The sequence below is a fragment of the Procambarus clarkii genome, chromosome 24, assembly GCF_040958095.1.
Source record: "Procambarus clarkii isolate CNS0578487 chromosome 24, FALCON_Pclarkii_2.0, whole genome shotgun sequence".
Classification (NCBI taxonomy): domain Eukaryota; kingdom Metazoa; phylum Arthropoda; class Malacostraca; order Decapoda; family Cambaridae; genus Procambarus; species Procambarus clarkii.
Window position 1 is genome coordinate 38824677 of NC_091173.1, and position 25585 is coordinate 38850261.

A 25585-nucleotide genomic window follows, 5' to 3' on the forward strand; every position below is an offset into this window, starting at 1 on the left:
ATATATATATATATATATATATATATATATATATATATATATATATATATATATATATATATATATATATATATATATATATATATATATATATATATATATATATATATATATAAAATATATATATATATATATATATAATATATATATATATATAATTACTGCTGACACATGTAGCCTAGAGCTATCAAACGTTACTGGGAACACTAAAGAGATCTCACACTCCTTAAATCACATGGGTGAGTTATTTATCGATCACGCATGTCGATAAACACTCGAGAGAGTTACGTTACTCGACAGAGCGATGGCGGTCTCTCCAGACATCAAATCAAAACAGTTAACAAACTCCAGCTTTTGTCCCCGCCTTAACTCCCTCTCGTATCTGCATTAATACCTGAACAATTTCCCTAAAATTTAGCACCGCTGTATTTCCGACGTAATGTAATAAATACAAACAATTACCGAGCTCCAGCTTTAGTCCCCCGCCTTAACTCCCTTCTTCACAAGTTCATTGTTCATTCTTTGAAATTCCCTATGTTCTTTGTCATGTTTTCATGTTCTCTGCAAGTTCATATTCCCCACATGTATACTGTGTTCATCACCTTCTCTTACATGTTTTCTTTGTTCTTTGTCATGGGCCACGTATGTTCACTGTGTTCATCGCATTTTCTTACGTGTTCTTTAAAATCAAGTGTACAATTGTTTCTTCTGTTCCCAAGCTCTGAACGGAACTAGTCAAAAAGACTAGTTCTTTTGTCAAATATTATCAACAGCATTACAGTTCCTCTAACAAATTTAGTCAGTCACCCAGTTTTATTTGCAAAACTACGTCAATGTAATTCTCTTTATCAACTATTTCTTACGAACACTTCTTAAACAAATCTTCACTTTATACAGTACCAAATGCACCAAGAGAAAAAAATTCTCGTTTCTTAACTAAAATTACGTGTTAATCAACAAAAAATTTGTCACGTTCATCATTTCTTAACTAAAAGTATTCGTCAATCAACTAAAAAAAGTCACATTCATCATGTTTCCTTGTCGTTTCTTAATTAAAAGTATGCGTTAATCAGCTGAAAGTAGTCAAGTGTAGTTGCTTCTTGTCGCTTTTAACTAAAATTATTCTTCCCCTCAACTAAAAATAGTCAAATGTAACTTCATTCAGCACCTTCTTAACTAACGGTATACATCTTGGAGTAAGAAAATAGTCAAAGACACACTCAGAGACATCAATAACACACTCAAACACATCAATAACGCACTCAAAGACATCAAAATACTACTCATGTCTTCAAAAATTATTCTCAACGTCATCAAAAGTTATTCTCAGAGACATCGAAAGTTAATCTAAGTCATCAAAGTTATTCTCAGAGTCATCCAACGTTATTCTCAGAGCCATCAAAAGTTAATCTCAGTCATCAAAGTTATTCTGTAAGTCACCTTCGTTCATTAGAGAAGCTTTATAAGACATCTTCGTTCATCAACGTTATTCACTAAGACATGAAAGTTATTCTCAGAGACACCAAAAGTTATTCTCAGTTATCAAAGTTATTCTCTAAGTCACCTTCGTGCATAAAAGCTATTCTCTAACTCACCTTCGTTTATCAAAATTGTTCTCTCTCTTCCATTCATCAAAGTTGTTCTCTAAGACATCTTCAGTTATTAAATAACACTCCCAATAGTAACTAATTCAGCTTTTCATATCAAACTTACACTTCTGTTAAAATATATTTTCTTAATCACGATATCTTAAAACTGTTCTCTGAACAACAATGCATCATCCTATCTAACCTAACCAACCTATTACAACCTTTTCCTCCCCTACCTGATGTAACTTACCTAACCTAACTTTCCTAACCTAACAATATATAACTTGCCTAACCTAACAATATATAACTTACCTAACCTAAACTAACTTTCCTAGTCTAATTTACCTCTCTGAGCAAACTTACCCAACCTGACTTACCTAACTTGTATAACCTAACCTAACTTATCATAACTTATCTACCCATCCCAACTTGCCCATACATACCTAACCTTACCAACCTGAGCTAGCCTATCGTAATGTATCTTACATAACCTAACCAAACTTGGCTTAGCTAAACTTATCTTACCTAACCTAACTTAACGTGTCTTACCTAACTTCCCTTACCTAACTTAACTAAACTTACATAACCTAACCTATCCTTACTAACTTAACATATCTTACCTAACCTACTTAACAAAACCTATTTAACTTAACTAAACTTACATAACCTAACTTATTGCAACTTATCAAACCTGAACCTAACTTAACATACCTTATGTAACCTAACATATCCTAAATTTACTAACTTAATGTAACTTACCTAACCTAACTTAACCTGACTTGACATAGATAACTTAACCTAACTTACTAAACTTACATAATCTAACCTAACCTAAACTAACATAACTTACCTATTCTAACTTAATCTAACATAACTTACCTATCCTAACCTAACTTAACTAAACTTAATTGACATAATCTAACCTAACATAACTTACATAACCTAACCCATTCGTCTCCTACATAATGTAACCTCTATGCCTCAACTTACTAACTTCACATACATAACCTAACCTGACTATCCTAATATAACTTACTTAGACAAATCCATCCTGACCTAACCATTGTGCATAACTTACTAACTTAACTTACATAACATATCATAACTCATCTACCTCCACCAACCTATCCTCCCCAGCTGGCCTTTACTTAACTCATATTCTCATACTTTTCACCCCTTAACCTAACCTCTTTTGATCTTGGTGTATGCATTGTGTTGGATATAATTTGTTCTTATTCTTGGACCTTTAATCTAACCATTCATATATAATTTATTTCTTTATGGTGTTTGGACGTATTTCTTGAATATATTAATCTTATCCGAACCTTTCAGATGTAGTTTTGTTTCTCCTTTTTGTATACTTTTACCCAAATCCACCATCCCACTTAACCTTCTCACTTGACCTTACTTCTTTTCCTCTGTTTCTCTTCCTCTTTCTTTCTTCCTTTCTCCCTCCTCCTCTCCCTTCCTCTCTTGCACCTTCTCCCTTCATTTCTTCCACCATCTCCCTCCCTCTCTCTCTCTTTCCCTCCTTCTCTCTCTCTCCCTCTCTCTCCCTCCCTTGCTCTTCCTCCCATGCTCTCACTCCCTTGCTCATGCTCCCTTGCCCTCTTTTTTTTCCTGTTTCTAAATCTCAAGTCTTAGTAGTTCTGACTCTTTACTACTGTACCTATATTATTATTACTAAGATACATGAACTTATATGTGAAAACAAAGTAAAAAATGAAAGGAAGTGGGAAGGTAAAGTGGGATGGTGGATATTTTTTTGGTCTGAAAATGTCCTCTGTCAAATTTCGGTCTTCTACTGGAATCTGATTAATTTTCGGCCTTCAATTGGTCTATGCATAATTTGGGGCACGAACTGGACTAAAACATTATTTCGGTATCAGCAGGTCCCTGACTAATTTTGGGCATAAACTGGTCTCTGACTAATTTTCGGTCTTTCAACTGGTCTTTGAAAAAGTTACGGCTAAGATGTCTATTTTCCTTAACTAAACTTCTATAAACATATTCCCATAATATAATTTTTTTTTATAAATTTCGGTCTTAAACTTCTATGATTATTTGAACTTTGAAATATTTTCCTAAACTGAACTCTGAAAATTTTTGAATTTCCTCCAAAAGAACTCTATGAGAAATCCAAAAGAACGAATGAGAAATCTTCACAAACCATAAGAAACCTTTAACTCCAAATGGGCAGCTTTCGCCTCGAATTTTCTCCAAAAGAAACTTTTAACATCAAATGGGTAACTTTTGTCTCGAATTTCCCCAAAAAGAAACCTCTTAGTCCAACTGTGTAATATTCTATAATTGAACAGATATTACACATACGGTGTCAACACTACTACAACTACAACAACACTACCGATTGGACTCTTCATTGACCTAAGAAAAGCCTTTGATACTGTTAATCACAACTACCTCTTACTTAAACTCCAGCATTATGGAATCCGAGGCCTTGCCCTTGACTACATCCGATCCTATCTTAGTGACAGACACCAATATGTAACCATCAATGATACAACTTCTTCCACTCTACCAATTACCGTTGGAGTGCCACAGGGCAGCATCTTAGGACCTCTTCTATTTCTTATATATATAAACGATCTGCCTAATGTCTCTAATATTCTCAAACCTATATTGTTTGCTGACGATACTACCCTTATCTACTCAAACCTCAACCCACATACACTAAATAATGTTGTGAATAATGAATTAAAAAAAGTCCACTTATGGATGTCAACGAACAAACTAACATTAAACATCGAAAAGACTTACTACATCTTATTTGGAAGCAAATCATCAAATGCAATTCAGCTACAGATAGACAACATTAACATCAGTAATAAAAATGATGGCAAGTTTCTTGGCCTATTCCTAGACAAGAGACTCAACTTCAGCACCCACATTCAACACATAACTAAGAAAGTCTCTAAGACAGTTGGTATACTCTCCAAAATCAGATATTATGTTCCTAACTCTGCTCTCCTCTCACCATATTATGCACTAATCTACCCCTATCTTAATTATGGTATCTGTGCATGGGGGTCTACCACTGCAAACCACCTTAAGCCCATCATCACACAGCAAAAATCTGCTATCAGAATAATAACTAACTCTGCTTTCAGACAACACTCAGCTCCCTTGTTTAAATCTCTAAACTTGCTAAATATTAACTCCCTCCACACATTCTCTTGTGTCAACTACATTTACAAAACCCTGTTCTTAAATGCAAACCATGCTCTGAAACTCTCCCTGGACAGATGTAATAGGACCCATTATCACCACACCAGAAATAAATATCTCTTTGATATCCCCAGGGTCAAACTTAATCTGTGTAAACACTCTATGCAAATTAAGGGACCTAGTCTATGGAACTCACTCCCTAGTGAATTGAAAAACTGTAAAACTTTTGCCTTATTTAAAAGCAAAACCAAAAAGTACCTAACTTCATCTATTTAGTTTCCTACACTGAGCTTTAAATTTGCTCTGTACCTAGTGGTACCCAATCTCATAATTTTTATGTAATATCAAACAACCTTATCATTGTGTTCATTGCTGTCTTCTTTTATGTGCTAGCCATATGCTGTATTGTGACTACCAATTTTTGTCAACTACCATTCAAGCTGTCATTGCAATCAATCTTATATTGTTTCTGCTGTATTGTGCCTACCAATTTGTTGTCAACTACCATTTTAAGCTGTCATTGCAATCAATCATAGCTACCTATGTGCTTTAATATACTGTACCTATAATTTTATCTCCTTTTTTTTTTCATTCCATGTAATCTGTTATCATTTTTTTGTCTATAAATTTTGCAAGTATTTACCTCCTTAAAATTTTCTTAGATTAAGGACCTGCCCGAAACGCTGCGCGTGCTAGTGGCTTTACAAGACTGTAATTACCATAATTGTATCCTCACATTCCTTATGTACATTCTTGTATATGCATAAATAAATAAATAAATAAATAAATACTACTGCCACCTACTATACCACTGGATTACAGCAAAATACTCTACAACTGGACCACAGCCACATGCTCTAACCCTGGACCACAGCCACATTCTCTGGCCCTGGACCACATTCACATACTCTACCCCTCGACCACAGCCACATACTCTAACCCTTGAACACAGCCACATACTCTACCCCTGGACCACAGCCACATACTCTACCCTTGGACCACAGCCACATACTCTAACCCTTGACCACAGTCACATACTCTACCCCTGGACCACAGTCACATACTCTAACCCTTGACCACAGCCACATACTCTACTCCTGGACCACAGCCACATACTCTACCCCTGGACCACAGCCACATACTCTACCCCTGGAACACAGCCACATACTCTACCTCTGGACCACAGTCACATACTCTAACCCTTGACCACAGTCACATACTCTACCCCTGGACCACAGTCACATACTCTAACCCTTGACCACAGTCACATACTCTACCTCTGGACCACAGTCACATACTCTAACCCTTGACCACAGCAACATACTCTACCCCTGGACCACAGCCACATACTCTACCCCTGGACCACAGCCACATACTCAACCCATGGACCACAGCCACATACTCTAACCCTTGATCACAGTCACATATTCAATAACTTAGCCAGAGCCACATACTCTACCACTGGACCACAGGCACTATTTATACCACTGGACCACAACCGCATACTCAACCACTGGACCACAGCTACATACTCTTCAACTCGATCGAGGCCACATACTCTATGACTGGACCGCTGCTACATATTCTACCACTGGACCACATCCGCATACTCAACCAATGGACCACAGCCACATACTCTACCACTGGACCATAGCTACATACTTTACCACTGGACCATAGCTACATACTTTACCACTGGACCATAGCTACATACTTTACCACTGGACCATAGCTACATACTTTACCACTGGACCATAGCTACATACTTTACACTGGACCATAGCTACATACTTTGCCACTGGACCATAGCTACATACTTTACCACTGGACCATAGCTACATACTTTACCACTGGACCATAGCTACATACTCTACCACTGGACCATAGCTACATACTCTACCACTGGACCATAGCTACATACTTTACCACTGGACCATAGCTACATACTTTACCACTGGACCATAGCTACATACTTTACCACTGGACCATAGCTACATACTTTACCACTGGACCATAGCTACATACTTTACCACTGGACAATAGCTACATACTTTACCACTGGACCATAGCTACATACTCTACCACTGGACCATAGCTACATACTCTACCACTGGACCATAGCTACATACTTTACCACTGGACCATAGCTACATACTTTACCACTGGACCATAGCTACATACTTTACCACTGGACCATAGCTACATACTCTACCACTGGACCATAGCTACATACTTTACCACTGGACCATAGCTACATACTCTACCACTGGACCATAGCTACATACTTTACCACTGGACCATAGCTACATACTTTACCCCTGGACCATAGCTACATACTTTACCACTGGACCATAGCTACATACTCAACCACTGGACCATAGCTACATACTCTACCACTGGACCATAGCTACATACTCTACCACTGGACCATAGCTACATACTCTACCACTGGACCATAGCTACATACTCTACCACTGGACCATAGCTACATACTCTACCACTGGACCATAGCTACATACTCTACCACTGGACCATAACTACATACTCTACCACTGGACCATAGCTACATTCTCTACCACTGGACCATAACTACATACTCTACCACTGGACCATAGCTACATACTCTACCACTGCACCATAGCTACATACTCTACCACTGGACCATAGCTACATACTCTACCACTGGACCATAGCTACATACTCTACCACTGGACCATAGCTACATACTCTACCACTGGACCATAGCTACATACTCTACCACTGGACCATAACTACATACTCTACCACTGGATTATTGCTACATACTCTACCACTGGACCATAGCTACATACTCAACCACTGGACCATAGCTACATACTCTACCACTGGACCATAGCTACATACTCTACCACTGGACCATAGCTACATACTTACCACTGGACCATAGCTACATGCTCTACCACTGGACCATAGCTACATACTCTACCACTGGACCATAGCTACATACTTTACCACTGGACCATAGCTACATACTCTACCACTGGACCATAGCTACATACTCTACCACTGGACCATAGCTACATACTCTACCACTGGACCATAGCTACATACTCTACCACTGGACCATACCTACATACTCTACCACTGGACCATAGCTACATACTCTACCACTGGACCATAGCTACATACTCTACCACTGGACCATAGCTACATACTCTACCACTGGACCATAGCTACATACTCTACCACTGGACCATAGCTACATACTCTACCACTGGACCATAGCTACATACTCTACCACTGGACCATAGCTACATACTCTACCACTGGACCATAGCTACATACTTTACCACTGGACCATAGCTACATACTCTAGCACTGGACCATAGCTACATACTCTACCACTGGACCATAGCTACATACTCTACCACCAACCCATCCTCCGAATAGACAGTACGTTTTAATACTAAGTGTAATAAGTACATTTTCATACTTACGTATTTAGTACATAAATGCACTTACCGGGCTGTTCCAGTTACCGGCTGGCCTCCCTAGAATATTCTCCCCGAAACGAGGAATACGTTTTCTTTAATGTAATGGGTGGGCTGTTTTCTTTTCTTAATTTTTGCGGATACTCAGTCAATTTTGCTTATACATGTATACTCGGCCCAAATTTTGCCTTTATAATTTAAGGTATCATGAAAATTGGACGCTTTTGAGGCAATTAAGCATAGCAGAAGCACAGTCACTGACATTCAAAGGAAAGAAGGAATGAGATAACTATTTATATTACGATTTAAATCCTTCTAATTTTTGCTCGTTCGTCAATGAGAACTGAAGCCAACGCACTGGCCAATAAACTGAATAATACTGGCCACTAAACAATAGATTGATTGATTGGTGATTGATGAAGATTAAGCCACCCAAAAGGTGGCACAGCCATGAATAGCCCGTAAGTGGATGCCCTCTCTGAGCCATTACCAGTATCAGTAGATGATACTGGAGATCTGTACGGAGGTGCGATCGCACCCTGCCTGACGGGAGATGTCTCCCGTGACTAAACAATAAACTGAACCTATCATAAAGAAGAACGACGACCATTGACCGTCTAGTGCTCCAACAGAGTGTAACTGTAATTAACAATGCTCAAGTCCTGACCAACAGTCAAATATTAATCCATCAGCTACGAAGCAGAGCGTCTCCCAACATCAATTCTAGTGCAGGGTCCTGTTGAACAAATTTTCCGATTTTACATAGGTTTACCGTGACAGACACTAACAATAGTAGCCTTGAAGAGGAAAGGAAATCGGCAGATTGTCGAAGGTTTGCCTGATATTTTCCAGCTATACAGTACTTTAAAAGAAAAGTTAACAGATGTTTGACTTTTATCCTTCTGTTTCCAACCATCCAATATTTACCAACCATCGGGATGAATACTTATATGACACAAACTAGACATATTAGTATGAAAAAGAACTAACAATTCTCCAAATAGTAGGACGTGATTCAGTTTTCATGGAAATATTCATTTTCGGGTGTTCGACTTCAGTTTGGAAATATGAAAAGGCACAGTTTGGTGCATTCAGATGATAAAGCTTTATGACATTAATTACAAATGGCATAAGAAAAAAGCAAATATTAGTTATACTGTATTTAGAACCTATAACAGAAAATAATTTAAGTAAAACAGTTGATATAAAAAGCTGTATATATTTAAAAGTTATTAGTTTCATCGCAATGAATGTAAACATGTGATCATTCGTTCAAAAACAATAACACACGTGATCCTAGATTTTGCAGTCATCGGGAGAACAAATCCTTCATGCAAACTGCACCTACTATCAAGAAGAAGATCCTAGATTTGGGCATGGTATGTAAAGTTTTCTCGGCATTTATGTAAATAATTCCTTCATATGTAATATTTTACTAATTGAAAAGAATGCAAATGTTTCATTGCTGTTTAGTTAAATAATTTTCAAAAACTTGTTGCAGTATTAAAGTTTTGCTTGTTATGTGTAGGAAGAATATATTTTACTGCATATTGGTATACACATTCTAATACGTTTTTAGTATGCAGCATGTTGTTTTTATCAATTATGTTTTTTATAATAAGCTTCCTAGAAGGTTGTAACAGATCCCATGAGCACCACACCAGAAACAAATACCTATTTGATATTCCAAGAGTACGACTTAGTTAAACTAGAAATGCTTTACAAATCAAGGGATCTCGAATGTGGCCTTCCCAATTATGTTAAAGACTGTACCTCTCCCAACCAGTTTAAGTTAAAAACTAAGTACCAGCTAATTAACTCAATGTAACCTACCTCACCCCCAAAATGTCAACCCATCTCTTCTATTTAAAACAATGCTGTTTGTTGACCAAATTGTATTTTACTTTTTTTCTGCCATGTTTCACCCCCCCCCCCTCCCTCTTTTCCATTTTTTTCTTATTTTTTCTCAACACAATTTATACTTTAATCTCTTTTAGTATTAAGTTTTAGTCTTAGTGTTTTTCCTGCCCGAAACACTTTGCGTAATAGTGGCTTTAGGCATTGTATATACTAGCTCTATCTATAAATCCATCTACTTTTGTATCTTACCTTGTATGTATGTACTTTACCTGAATAAATAATTGTATTTGTATTTGTATTAGGTAGATGATACAGAAAGCAGTACAATGTCTGTCACAAATCCTTTTACTGCGGCAGCATTAAGACCACAAGTCAGTAGAATAAATATGCCTGGAAGATCGACCCCAGCCAGCATACTAGCAGGTAAAAAAACATTTAATCAGCTTTTGACAAAATTACAAATAAAGATGTGTTATGTTATGTCATTGTGTTAGGTTAGCCTAGCTATTATTTCCAATTTGTTTTTTAATTTGTATTAGTATGCAGTACTAGGCTATTGTAACAAATTGGAATGTACAACGTCCAATATTTTTTTGGCAGATTCGTTCTTGGCTCCTGAAAACTATCTTTACTTACCAGATGTACCAAGAATAACTCCGGACAATAATGATGGTATTGTTTATAAAATCATTTGATTATGGCTTTTATAATACATTAATATCAAAGTTTACAACCTTGTGTAATACAGTAAGTCTTTGTTTTAACAATAACAACAGAATTTTTTTCTATGCTCAGCATAATTGGCTTGAAATCCATCATCCCATTATAATTTCTATCACTTTGATTATTGGTTTAGACAATTACATCAAAACATTTAATGTAGCTTCTCTTGCTACAGTTATAATGTACAGTATCCTATTGAGAATGTATATTTTTTTAACAGAAGGTCTCCAGACACTAGCAATTTTAGCTAAAGAGAACCTTCATCGTGAATATTTTAAAATAAACTCGGCTCTCCAGAAAAAATGTGAATATATGAAGCGAAGTTTAAATATTGAGGATCTAAATTATCTGAAGCCTTCAAACAAGAAAGGAAAAGGAGAAAATTACTGCAGGATTATTGAAATCAATCAAACACAACGTTCAAACTTATCAGAAGGTAATTTTTTATTTAGTTATTTATTCCATGACCCATGTTTGTGTGTTCCTATATCATAGTATAATGATAGGTTTAATTGCTAGTGTAGATTTCATTTTGCCTCAGACTTAAAATTATTTAGGTTTTTGGTGTTTTATTATTCAAAATTTGTTTATAGATAATCCAAGGTTATAGTCAACTTCTCCTTTGAAAACAGATATTTACCTGAATGCCACAAACTCTAGTAGCCTAGAAGAGTACAGGAAGCCCGCGGCTTGTCGAAATTCCCCCCATTTGCCTTTATGATCTTTTTTTGGGTATATTTAGAAATTCAGCACAGTTTTGGCAGTTACAGCTCTGGTGGGTAGGCAGTTCCATGTGTTAATAACCCTCTGGGTCAAAAATAATTTCCTGTTGTCAGCCCTACATTTTGGTTTGTTGAACTTGAAACCGTTGCTCTTTGTTTGTATTACATCTGAACCAAACTAGCCAAACTTTTTTTGATAATGTCATTGACTGCTTCATATCTGGCAATCTTTCCCTGTGTCTTATGACAGATTAGGCCATGGCTGCCATATTGGTCTGCCCTTGCATAGCCGCAAATACACCGGTGTTCGGTGGAGATAGGGGCAGCGATGGTCATAGACAGCAAAAAAATGTAGATAGTTTACAAATTAAAAATAGATAAAGTGTTGTGGAATTACCATACTTAAAGGTTGATTTTCTGCCAAACAGCCCTTCTGCCTGCTTCTCTTTCACCTCCACACATTCAAAGTTCTGACTTCTCAACTAGTGTACCAACATATACTCAAACATATTTACCAGCTGCAGAACAAACACCAAAATCATTGAATTCTGGTACGTCCCTATTTGAACTATGTAATGTAATATAATCTTAGTACCTAGTATCTACTATATATATATATATATATATATATATATATATATATATATATATATATATATATATATATATATATATATATATATATATATATATATATATATATGTCGTACCTAGTAGCCAGAACGCACTTCTCATCCTACTATGCAAAGCCTAATTTGCCTAATAAGCCAAGTTTTCATGAATTAATTGTTTTTCGACTACCTAACCTACCTAACCTAACCTAACCTAACTTTTTCGGCTACCTAACCTAACCTAACCTATAAAGATAGGTTAGGATAAGTTAGGTAGGGTTGGTTAGGTTCGGACATATATCTACGTTAATTTTAACTCCAATAAAAAAAAATTGACCTCATACATAATTAAATGGGTAGCTTTATCATTTCATAAGAAAAAAATTTGAGAAAATATATTAATTCAGGAGAACTTGGCTTATTAGGCAAATCGGGCCTTGCATAGTAGGCCGAGAAGTGCATTCTGGCTACTAGGTACGACATATATATATATATATATATATATATATATATATATATATATATATATATATATATATATATATATATATATATATCATAGTCTAACTAACACATTACTGAAAGCTGTCAGTTGTTCTAGATGCTTATATAATATGTATAAAATACACTTTTATTTATTACATCTATTTGCTCTTGAAGATTTTCCTGACTAATTTAGAATCCCATATTTCAAAGTACTTGCTGCAGAACTGGAGGAAATTTATGAATCTCAAGCAAGCATTTCTGATTGGCAAAAAAGAAGAAAAAATAGTGAGATTAAATGGGGAGAACGTAGGTCAATGTTGTTTAGCTGGACATTGTCAAAGTTGGGTGTTCCAGATAAAGGTAAATAACATCTTTAGTGTGTAATTATGGATAAATTTCAATGCAATTATGAAATGCATGATTAATGTCAATCTCTGAATACACTTAGATGTTTGTCATTTTTAAACTTGGTATACAATATTTCTAAATCCAATATTACCATTCAAAGTACATAATTACATTATTTTTTGGAAAACCAGGCAAATGTTGTGTACAATGAAGAAGTTGTGAGGCAAGCATAAAATGTGAAGACTGCTTTCATTTTTTGTGTCATAAATGTGATCAGCAGCAGCATTTTGTAATGCCTTTCCACCAGCGATTCTGCTGGAAAAATGGGTTCTTCGAGCCTTTAGACCCAACACAAACTGTGTGTTCAGATGGGAATGTCATTCACTGGAGTAAGTAATGTACCTGTAGTCTGTTTCTTATACTCTCATTTCTATCCTGAACCAAGCAGTGTTTTAAAATTTTATTTAGTTCATGTAATTTTTGTAGTAGTTTTTGTATTGGTCATTTTCCTCATTAATTATTGATTACCTCATTAATTACAGATTTTTAGTTAAATAAATGAATTTTTATTTGTTATTAAATATAAATCTTTCATGTAACTCCAGTTAATGCTAAAAAAATTATTAGTAATTTAAAATGTAATGATTGAAACATGTATTTATTTTGCTGCATAGCTGATCTTGTAAATTTAATTGTTACCAGAGCCTGTTGTACCAGCACATCCACCTAATTACTGCCCAAACTGCAGTGAGAGCAAGTTCACAACTTTAAGCTCCAATAATTTGTGCATCTTTGTAACTTTAAGTGATAGGTTACTTTAAGACACATTTATTTGATACTAGTATTGGTAGCTGGCATTGCTCAGGTGACCCAGGCTACAGTCTTCATCAATATAACCATTTATACTTCACTCTCTTTACCACTGTATCTTCACTTATGAAGACGTATTTATATCACATACGTATTTATAACCATACAGAGACTTGTTTATGGGTTGGTTTACACATATATTGATAGCCACACTTGAATCCCTTGCCAAATAAAATTGTTTTACTTCAATTTTTTTTATTTTTGTGTGGGGGGCAGGAAGGTATGATCTGTATACCCCAATATTTAGGTGCAAGTGCGGATATGTAGATGAAGAACTTGGGAAAGCCGTGCACCAGTCTGGTTTTTATTCAACTGGAAGAAATAGTAGCACTTTCTACAGCATAAATCTATTGGATTCCTGGCATTTTCTCAAGAGAAGCAGCCCTGGAACTTCTCTTCAGGCATTAGTTAGTGCACTGGAATTATTTGGTGCTTCTCGAGGGCGTGTAAGTTTTCATACCATTACTGTTTTAATAGTGCAAGTATTAAATTGGTGTATAAACTTAAAAACTAAGTTTGTTACTAAGCAAATGCAGTGTCATTATTTAAGAAATAGGGTTAAATATTATTAAATTAATAAATAGCATGAATATTCTAAATATATATTTTATATATGTCTAATATCATAAGAAATGGAAATGGATTACCAATCTTTAACAATTTCTCTTTTTATGTAATGCTCATGTAAGTATATTTTCATTTCCTGAAGGTATTTATAGTCTGTTGCTTAACATGCCACTGCTTGGCACTTTTTGATAATTACTTACACACATTTTACATCTTAGCATGGTCCCATCAATTTTGAAACAACAAAAAGAGTCTTCTTTGAATGGCGTTTCCATCAGTATGAACTTGGGAGAATAAAAGGAGAATTTGACAAGGGGTGCCCTGCATGTGATACAACACCTGTGGCTGTACATATTGATGGCAACAAGAAACTGTATCGTTAGAACAAAGTTGGGAGGTAAATATTCAAGTTAAAATATTTAATGCTGCTCATTATTGTTAAGGTATAATGTAAGGTGTAGTAATATGTTTGTAGTACTATAAACACAGCACTGTATAATATTTATATAGTGTCATGCAACTTTTAATCAGATTTTTTCTGGGGGGAGCCCCGTCGGCTCCCCGGAGCTTTACCGGCTGATATGCTAATGTCAGACTTTGGCATCAGTCATGTGTATGGAGTTCTAGGGCCTACCGGGGACCACGAGCCAGAACCTGGCCCCCTCAGAGAGGCAAGGGGAGCAATGGCCTATAGAAACCCCCGTGTGGTTGGAAGCATTCTATGTCTGCCATCGACCGGGTCAAGCATCCAGAAAGGTAAGCATTCCAAAACAAACCCCTATTCTGGTGAAAATTGCTACCTAAGCCGAACTAGTGAATAGAACTCTTCAACAGAAAACAAGGAAACTAGTGTGACGTCATACGTCACCGCGCCGCTGTCTGCGCAGCTCCCCCCTCCCCGGGAGGGGGAAGGGGGAGCCCCAGACCTCCCACGCCGGCTATCCACCCATCAGTTCTTCGGCTGATGCTATAGGCAATGGTTATGTGCTCCGGCTCCAGTGGTTGTTTCAGCACTGTACCTAGAAAGTGGTGTCTGTTTTCTAGGTGGTGCGTGAGCCGGGTGTGATTCTTCAGTACTCGGGCTGCATGCGCCTAGGGTTCCCTTCCCTAGGTGCCCTGTAAGTACTGCCCTTGGGGCTTGGGGCCACCTTCCACAAGTTCCTTGGGTCCTGCCCCTGCTTGGCCGTTTACTGCTTGGTTTTCGGCCGCTCTTTGTGTGCTCGGGTGTTCTGTCTCCCTTGTTCGCCTTCGAGTAAGGGGCAGTGTTTGCACTGGTGGGGCGCGGGGTACTGTGCAGCTTGTCTTTACCAATCATAGCGGCCGGCTCTGTTCCGCTTGGGTACGCTGTCCTCTTGCGGGGTTTTCTTTTTCTTTTGTTTATATACCTGGTGGGGGGGTCTGCCTTCGTTCTTGCCCCTTGTGTCCCTTGTGTTCTGAGTATTTCTGGTGGTACCCCCTGCTAGGTCCCCGTGAGTGTACACGTCCCGGGGGTTCAGCTCTTAGAAAGTTGTTTGGTAGCTTGGGTGCCGGTTAGCAGTACCCTGCCTGGGATTACCTGAGCGCGAGTCCTCTTAAAGTAAACGCTCGGGACCCTGGGAAACCCCTGGGGGCGCGCGGGTCCGATGGATGTGACCCCAGAGCCCCCCCCTCGCTTCCAGCGAGTTTGAGGGTTGCTCTCACCTTTTGTCTCTGGGTGACTCTCTGTTTTGCCTCCGTCTGCTGCCTGTGGGGTCGGTGACACCTTCGACCCGGTGTCCTGCGAGTTTGGTTGCTCGTTGTGGCTCGGTTACCCAGTTGTGCTAACAAAGCGGGTGCGGGCAGCAGGGGCGTTGCACTTGAGCCTTGGTGGTGGCAACGTTCTCGTGGTTTCCTCCCCGGGAGCCCCGGGGCTGCCCCGTTGTATTTCGTTTTGGGACTTGGGGCTGTTGGTTGCTTCGGTTCCATCCACGCCACCTTGTCTTTCCCCTGGTTCACCCTTCCTGCCTGCATCCGGTTCCTTACCGTCTGTAGGTTCAGGGCAGGGTGTTTGGTGGTGTTGAGACTCGGGCGGTCTCGGGGAATTCCCCTTCCGGGGTAGTGACGGGGGCATTTGGGTCTGTTCCTCCAGCCGTGTTGTATGAGTCTGCCAGTGGGCTCCCTTCTTAGTGTTTTCACGGCTGCCCCGGTTTTCTGGTACGGCCGGGGCTTTGGGGGAACGGCTCGGCCCCGGGGCCTGTCGTGTAGGTTCCCGGGGCTGGGGAGGGGCTGACTTGGGGGGGCCTTGGCCCCGTTAGACCCCGTGGGGGGTTTTATCCCCCTCTAGGCGGGGCTTGTGGTTACGCGGAGTGGGGTCTTTCCTCCCCACTCGCCGTACGTGCTGTTGGACGTCGGCCCCTCCCCGGGCTCGGTTCCTTGGCCTTTGAGTCGGTTGGTTCCGTCCTGTGGGTGGATGTTTCCTCCCCCACTTTTTGGGACGGTGTTTTTGTCATTTTCCCCGTTCGATGGGGTTCTGCGTGACTTCTGATCTCGGGTGCGCCTGCGCCTTCGTGTGCCTTCGGGACTAGTGTTGGCTTCTGTGTTCTCGAGGGTACGGGAAGGTTTTTCGCTACTTCCCGCATTATTGGAACGTCTGTCGGCTCCTAGTACTTGTCGCCCTGTTGGGCTACTTGTCGCCCTGTTGGGCTACTTGTCGCCCTGTTGGGCTACTTGTCGCCCTGTTGGGCTACTTGTCGCCCTGTTGGGCTACTTGTCGCCCTGTTGGGCTACTTGTCGCCCTGTTGGGCTACTTGTCGCCCTGTTGGGCTACTTGTCGCCCGGTTGGGCTACTTGTCGCCCGGTTGGGCTACTTGTCGCCCGTTTGGGTTCCCTTTTTTGGGGCTCTTGGCTTCTTTGGCCGGTTTTATTGTTCCTGCTTCCTCTTTTGGCTCCTTTTCTCGTGCAATAGTCCTGGCTGGCGCCTTCCCGCAGGGAGGGTGTGCGGTTCGGCCAGCGTGTTATGCGCATGCGCCGTGGAGTTTGTTTTGGTCTGGGCGGTGGTTCAGTGCTGGGGTTTTGCGCCCTTTTTTGCTACAGTGCTTCGCCTCTCGTTCTTCTCCCTGGCTGCGGTATGTGCCCCTTTGCGCCGGGGGTGTCCTGGTTCCCAGTTGTGGGGAGGACACCGCGGTTTTCCCTGTGTCATGGGTGTGGACCGCCTCCTTCGCCTCTCCCTGTTCTCCTGCGGGTCCGGCAGGGTCCGGCTCTGGCGTCTTCACCTGGCGGTGCTCCCAGGTTCTTTTGGGCACGGTTGAGTCGTGTCAAGTTCGAGCCACCATTCGCCAGGTGAGTTTCTGCGGTCTGGCGTCTTTTGGCCGGGCGCTGGAAGCGGCGGTGTTTCTATACCTGTCTTTATTTAGGTATAATTTTGTACGACTGAGACCGTTCGCACACCAGTGACTGTCCCTTTATCACCCCTTCCTGTCCCCCTCATGTGCATGTCCAACCTATGCTGGAGTCATTCAGGGGACCCTCCTTTTTTAATGTTGTGAGGTGTGGGGGTTGTAGGGTTGGTTCTGTACTCACCTGGTGAGGCTCCTGGCTGTGCTTGCAGGATTTGAGCTCTGGCTCTTGGGTCCCGCCTATCTGGTAGAACTTGCGGGATAGTACCAGTGGAGTGCAGTGGTGCTATTGGCACTTTTGGGGAACACTGTATTACCATCAGTGGTCTGTGCTTGTTACACGACCTACTTGCGAGCATAAGCCTTCTTGCTGGTTCGTCCGTGGACTTCCAGGGCGCACTGGCCTGTTTTCGTATGGCAGTTCCGGCCCGTCCTGGTTGTGGGGGTATGTGGGCCGGTGGACTGCTCCTAGCAGCTGCCTGGTGGGCCATCCTCTGGCCGGTCTGGCCTGACCTTGGGCCGGGCTTGAGGTGTAAAAGAACTCCCAGTACCTCATCCAGCAGGTATCGAGCGGGGTTTCTCCGCCGTCGGTCACCTGGTGCAGGTTTCTGGGCCTGCAGGGTTTTGTCGTGTCTCCGTTGGCCCTGTCTGGGGTCTGCCTGCTCCGTTCTCTGCCTTTGCAGAGGGGAGTTGCTATTTACATGTTGCATGTTGCAGTGGTGCCTGTTGCTGCTGCTGCTGCACGTGTGCATTGGTACCGTGTTTCACGGTGGCGTGTCCTTGTTCCTGTGTCCGGTTGTAGAGTGGCACTTTGCTGCCGTTTTGTGCCGGGGGATTGCGTGGGGTTTTTGTCCCTGCCTGATTGTCCACCCCTGGTTGTTCTCCTGGTTTTTTTTTTGTGCTTCTGCTCTTTCTTCCTGCCTCTTCTGCAGCAGGGATGTTCTGCGTGTGTTCTTAGGCGTTGGTCAGCCTGTGTCCTGTGATGTGCTTCTTTGTCTCGGTCTGTTGCAGTTGTTCGTGCCCCTTGGTTCGGGTCCTGTTCTGGCGGCGACCCTTCCGCCTTCTTTGGTTTTTCTATCTTGCCCTGCCGGTTGTTGTTGTTTTATTTTTTTTGGGGGGGGGGGTTCTTGCGATGTCTCGCGTCGGACCCGTCGTTTCTGAACTCCTGGCGGGCTTGCATGCTTCGGGGAGTTTTTTCTGTTCGGCAGACGTTCCATCTCCTTGTGCCGCCTGGGTTTCGGAGGTCGCGCCCGAGATCTTCTCGCGGCTCCGCCTTTTTCCTGGGCTCGGGGGGGCCTTGTCGGGGCTGCTTATGTTCTGCCTCGTGGTCTCGCCTCCGGTTGGTGGTCGGGTGGCTTCGTGGTTGGTGTCCCACCTGCGTGCTTCTCTTGGCGGCAGTATGGGGTATTTTGGCGGTCCTTCCTTTTCCTGTCCCTTCTTAGGTGGTTCCTCTTGTTAGCTTGGTTTACTCTCGGCTTGGTTTTCTAGTGGGGGTTGGGGGCCGTCGTCTTGCCACATACTGTCGCCTCTTTTCGTGCGGCGCAGGCGGAGCCGCTTCAGCTTGCTTTCGGTCTTGGTGTTGCTTCTGCACCGTTAGTCAGCTGTCTTGTGCGTCATTTCACCTCCGGCCTGTTCGTGCGCCGCTTGCACCATCCTGGTCTCTGGTCAGCGTGCTCTGTCTTCTCCTCGGTTGGTAGTGCCCCTTCCGTTCCGGTGTGTTTTTTCGTCGGCTCTTTCCTTTGGGCCTTTGCCTCTGGGGGTCGGTTCGCTGTGTTTTCTTGCTCCTTCGGTTTTAGCGTTTTGGTTGTTTGATGGCAGCAGTCTCCATCTTTTCTGGCGCGGGGTGGGGCTGCTGCATTCTGGAGGGGTCCAGGGTTTGTTGGTGCTTCGTTGGTCGGGCCGGGGGTGTGTCGTTTTTGTGTTCAGTGGCGGCCCTCTGCTGTTGTTTGCGTGCCACGGCGTTTGGGTCCGGAGCGCGTTTTGCGTTGATCCGGTTCTGTTCTTCCCGGTTCGCGAAGGAGGGTGTCCCAGGTGGTCAGCCGTGTTCTTGCGGCTAAGCTGCCTGTGTTCTTCCCTCATGCCTGTGGCGTTCGTGGCTTCGCTGCTCTCGCTGCCGTCTGGGCGACGTGGCCTTGCAGTCTTTCGGGCATGGATTTTTGGTGTTCGTGCAGGGGCCTTGCTGCTCGTGGTTCTCGTGTTGTTCCCGGGATTTTCGGGGCTGTGGCGCCTTGGGTTGGCGTTTGCTGCCGGTTGTCTCGCCTCCTTGGGGGGTGCGTGGTGTCCGCCTCCCGGTTTTGTCCCTTTGACCTTCCTCTGTGGGTAGTTAGCTCCGGGGAGCCGACGGGGCTCCCCCCAGAAAACCAGCGTTGAATGTAATGAAACGCCATTTTCTGGGTGAGACCCGGAGGCTCCCCGGCAACCCTCCCTCCCTCCGGTCGGCGTTTTTCGCGTGTTTTGACATCCAGCCACAGAACTGATGGGTGGATAGCCGGCATGGGAGGTCTGGGGCTCCCCCTTCCCCCTCCCGGGGAGGGGGGAGCTGCGCAGACAGCGGCGCGGTGACGTATGACGTCACACTAGTTTCCTTGTTTTCTGTTGAAGAGTTCTATTCACTAGTTCGGCTTAGGTAGCAATTTTCACCAGAATAGGGGTTTGTTTTGGAATGCTTACCTTTCTGGATGCTTGACCCGGTCGATGGCAGACATAGAATGCTTCCAACCACACGGGGGTTTCTATAGGCCATTGCTCCCCTTGCCTCTCTGAGGGGGCCAGGTTCTGGCTCGTGGTCCCCGGTAGGCCCTAGAACTCTATACACATGACTGATGCCAAAGTCTGACATTAGCATATCAGCCGGTAAAGCTCCGGGGAGCCTCCGGGTCTCACCAAGAAAATGGCGTTTCATTACATTCAACGCTGGTTTTTTTAATTGTTAACTGATTACACCTTTATTACTTGCCTTTCAACTTCAGTTGAATTTTTTTATTTGGACTAAGGCTTTACTAATTAAAAAATATTTATTTCACCATATACATTCATTTAGAATAGGAGGGATTATGATGTGAATGCCAGCTTGGGTAGTTGAATTAGTTTTAAGTGAAATGATGTTTAAATGTCATCAAAATGTCTCACACTATGAACATTCATTAATTTAATATCATTCCAGAGGGATCAGAAACTCATATTATTCTGGTGGTATCTTCGCTTGTGACAAAGAAGTTCAAGATCACGTTTCCACTATTCAGAACCTTAAAACTCAATTAAGAATATTTTTACATCTGTTCGAAAGCCTAAAAATAGGTTTTCAAATAGAAACCTAAGACCTAATACCAGGTTTTTACCCATACAATATTTGAAGAGTACCTTTATATATTAGCTTGAGACATTATCAATAATGTATATTAATTGGACGGTTCCTAACTATATCATGTTCAAAAAAATCTATAAAATATATGGAATGCATATTGAATGATGAAAAATATTACATAAAAAAAAATTACATTTATATATGACTAATATATATATATATATATATATATATATATATATATATATATATATATATATATATATATATATATATATATATATATATAATTTTACTTTTGTCCAACAGAGTAGCCATATGTGTGGAGTGTCGACATTGAAAGCTGCCAAAAATAAACCTGTTTCATTTAGAAGTTTGGATGAAACTGGCATAAGCATGGCTTCCTGTCGACATGGAATTATTCTTGCTGCATTAAATATGTATCAGGGAGAGCTCTACAGTTATGCCCACTATTTGCAAATGAGCCGTTTACAAAATGTGTCCTTCATATGCCAGGATATCATCTGTAAATACTGGCCATGGGCCTTAATGATTTCATCAAGAGAACAGAAGTTCTCACTTAGGCAAGGAAAGCCTTTTTTTAGGAGTCCTACATGCCAAAGGACATTCTTGGTATTGTCAGGTAAATAATCTAATACTGTAATAATATTTTGACTTCGTTTTACTGTAAGTTGGAAAATATAATTTCTTTTAAATTCTTATATGTAAGGATTTATCTATGTTAAATGCAAATTGTTAATACAGTAGGTAGTTTTTAACAAACGTTATGCTATTATGTCAAAGGTTTTGTATGGAGGGCGGTGGCAAGAAGGAAGTGGCCTGACATCTGGGGAGGAGGCAGAGCAAGTATTTTCCTACCTTTCAAGATATAACAACAACACTAAGAACATGCTTAAAGCTGGTATGTGTTAATTTTTGTTTAATCTAGTTCTAAATTTTGTACCTTTCAATCAAATCAGTACAATGGTAATATTTGATGGTTATATATATCCAGATAATGTTATAAAATACAGTAATATAAGAATATAGGAAATTGCAGAAAGGCATTTTGGCTCATATAAAGTAGCATTATACTCATATGCAACCAACATATACATGTATAATCCTTGTTTGAAAAATCAAGTTGTCCCTGTTTTTATGCTTTCTTTCACATCCTGATATTTTTAATCTTATTACTCTACCACTGTTTTTGAGTTCTTTGTTTCCTCTGAAATAACAATTAATTCATTCCACTTAAGACAGCATCAATATCATCATCCTTTTACTTTCCAATCAGTATTTTGAGACACACAGTATTAAGATGTCAATGAATAACTAAATTTATTTCCACAGAGCGTACAGAAGAACTGACAGAGGGGGCACTCTTTTGGAATCACAGAAAAATTAATGGAATGCCTCGGGCATTAGTTGCCAGATTCAGAAAGGTATTAACATATGAATTGTTCTATACAATGAAAATATAGAATTATATATAAATATGCAATTGTTCTATACAATGAATCAAGTGTATATACATGTTTTTATTTATCTTTAATCTTATTATAAGACACTAATGGTATTTTCTTCTCATAGACAAAGTAAAATTGGATAAAAACCCACTTGTGTATTTGGGAAATTTATGTAAAGAATTACACCAAGTCTTTCACACACTCCTTGGTGCTTTGTCAAGGTCTGAATCTGAAAAACACATACTCAGACCTTGACAAAGCACTAAGGATAGTTCAAAAGACTTCGTTTAACTCTGAACATAAATTTTACAATAAATATGATGGCATTTATTTTTAAATAGGCCACAGAGACAGCTGCAGCAGTTTCAAATGAGATTCACAGGCTTAATGTCCCAGAATCTGTTATTGAGAAATGGAGATCAGAATTACTGATCATTGCAAGATCCTTAAATAACAGATCCTCTGCCAATAACATTGAGCATACTATCGAGGCATATGGAGAGAATATAAGGCATCGCAAAAATCAGATTACCACTTATGCAGGTAGACATTAATTGCTTTTTTGTTTGTTCACTGAAACCTAAACATTAATACAGTACACAGTTGTTAAATTAGTTTTTCTATGTAAAATACTATTGGTGCAAATCAAATATTTGATAACAACCTGAAACTTTACAGTTTCATCTAAAATGAGAGCTGTATTGAGAAACAAAAATGAAGTTGAGAAAAAAAAACTACGAGATCTCATAAAAATCTACAATCAGAACCATCCGGATTTGTCTGAAGCAGATGTTTTAACTGGCATCCTTCCATGGCACAATTTATTGCTTCATCAAAACACAAGTGGTATTTACACAAGATCTAATGATTCATTAGTTTTCTCAGCATTTTCAAATATTTATATATTATTTGTATTAATATTACTTTTATATATGGAAAGACTGCAATACTATTAAATTGAGTTTGTTTTCTAAAGGTAAATTTTATAGATACAATTTTTAATGATGTTTAATTCACAAATGATTCCCATTATTATAATTTGTCAATCACATACTGTATTTTCATTTTGCATTATAGTGTCCCTGACTGAAAAAAGAAGTGCAGTGGAAAAGTTTGAGCTCCAGAAGAGATGTAGAGAGGAGGAATCACTAACCATTCAAGAAATGATAACATGGTTACAGTACTACAAAAAGAAAAGGGGCAAACTATCCGAGTATATTCAAGAATTACAATGTGATTCTTTCCCTTCATGTAACCATAGCTACATACTCTACCACTGGACCATAGCTACATACTCTACCACTGGACCATAGCTACATACTCTACCACTGGACCATAGCTTCATACTCTACCACTGGACCATAGCTACATACTCTACCACTGGACCATAGCTACATACTCTACCACTGGACCATAGCTACATACTCTACCACAGGACCATAGCTTCATACTCTACCACTGGATCATAGCTACATACTCTACCACTGGACCATAGCTACATACTCTACCACTGGACCATAGCTACATACTCTACCACTGGACCATAGCTACATACTCTACCACTGGACCATAGCTACATACTTTACCACTGGACCATAGCTACATACTTTACCACTGGACCATAGCTACATACTTTACCACTGGACCATAGCTACATACTCTACCACTGGACCATAGCTACATACTCTACCACTGGACCACAGCTACATACTCTACCACTGGACCATAGCTACATACTCTACCACTGGACCATAGCTACATACTCTACCACTGGACCATAGCTACATACTCTACCACTGGACCATAGCTACATACTCTACCACTGGACCATAGCTACATACTCTACCACTGGACCATAGCTACATACTCTACCACTGGACCATAGCTACATACTCTACCACTGGACCACAGCTACATACTCTACCACTGGACCATAGCTACATACTCTAACACTGGACCATAGCTATATACATACTCTACCACTGGACCATAGCTACATACTCTACCACTGGACCATAGCTACATACTCTACCACTGGACCATAGCTACATACTCTACCACTGGACCATAGCTACATACTCTACCACTGGACCATAGCTACATACTCTACCACTGGACCATAGCTACATACTCTACCACTGGACCATAGCTACATACTCTACCACTGGACCATAGCTACATACTCTACCACTGGACCATAGCTACATACTCTACCACTGGACCATAGCTACATACTCTACCACTGGACCATAGCTACATACTTTACCACTGGACCATAGCTACATACTTTACCACTGGACCATAGCTACATACTCTACCACTGGACCATAGCTACATACTCAACCACTGGACCATAGCTACATACTCTACCACTGGACCATAGCTACATACTCTACCACTGGACCATAGCTACATACTCTACCACTGGACCACAGCTACATACTCTACCACTGGACCATAGCTACATACTCTACCACTGGACCATAGCTACATACTCTACCACTGGACCATAGCTACATACTCTACCACTGGACCATAGCTACATACTCTACCACTGGACCATAGCTACATACTCTACCACTGGACCATAGCTACATACTCTACCACTGGACCATAGCTACATACTCTACCACTGGACCATAGCTACATACTCTACCACTGGACCACAGCTACATACTCTACCACTGGACCATAGCTACATACTCTACCACTGGACCATAGCTACATACTCTACCACTGGACCATAGCTACATACTCTACCACTGGACCATAGCTACATACTCTACCACTGGACCATAGCTACATACTCTACCACTGGACCATAGCTACATACTTTACCACTGGACCATAGCTACATACTCTACCACTGGACCATAGCTACATACTCTACCACTGGACCATAGCTACATACTCTACCACTGGACCATAGCTACATACTCTACCACTGGACCATAGCTACATACTCTACCACTGGACCATAGCTACATACTCTACCACTGGACCATAGCTACTTACTCTACCACTGGA

General features: G+C 40.8%; 2 protein-coding genes across 3 annotated transcripts; both read left to right on the plus strand.

Annotated features, from left to right (window-relative positions):
- Window positions 1–9413: 9413 nt before the first annotated feature.
- On the plus strand, window positions 9414–14815 carry LOC138368030 (uncharacterized). Its single transcript, XM_069330326.1, has 6 exons — window positions 9414–9624; window positions 10408–10528; window positions 10706–10777; window positions 11049–11264; window positions 14082–14311; window positions 14651–14815. Exons 1-6 carry the CDS (start codon window positions 9577–9579, stop codon window positions 14813–14815), a joined length of 852 nt encoding a protein of 283 aa, XP_069186427.1. The 5' UTR covers window positions 9414–9576.
- A 6091-nt stretch (window positions 14816–20906) lies between these two features.
- LOC138368125 (uncharacterized) lies at window positions 20907–24005 on the plus strand. Of its 2 annotated transcripts, XM_069330422.1 has the most exons (7): window positions 20922–21115; window positions 21399–21732; window positions 21894–22011; window positions 22443–22534; window positions 22900–23101; window positions 23237–23404; window positions 23636–23886. In XM_069330422.1, the coding sequence occupies exons 3-7, from the start codon at window positions 21999–22001 to the stop codon at window positions 23869–23871; spliced, it is 711 nt and encodes a 236-aa protein (XP_069186523.1). In that variant the 5' UTR covers window positions 20922–21115; window positions 21399–21732; window positions 21894–21998; the 3' UTR covers window positions 23872–23886. The 2 variants fall into 2 exon arrangements, with proteins under 2 accessions (XP_069186524.1, XP_069186523.1); XM_069330423.1 differs by lacking the exon at window positions 23237–23404 and having other exon boundaries at window positions 20907–21115; window positions 23636–24005.
- Window positions 24006–25585: the final 1580 nt, after the last annotated feature.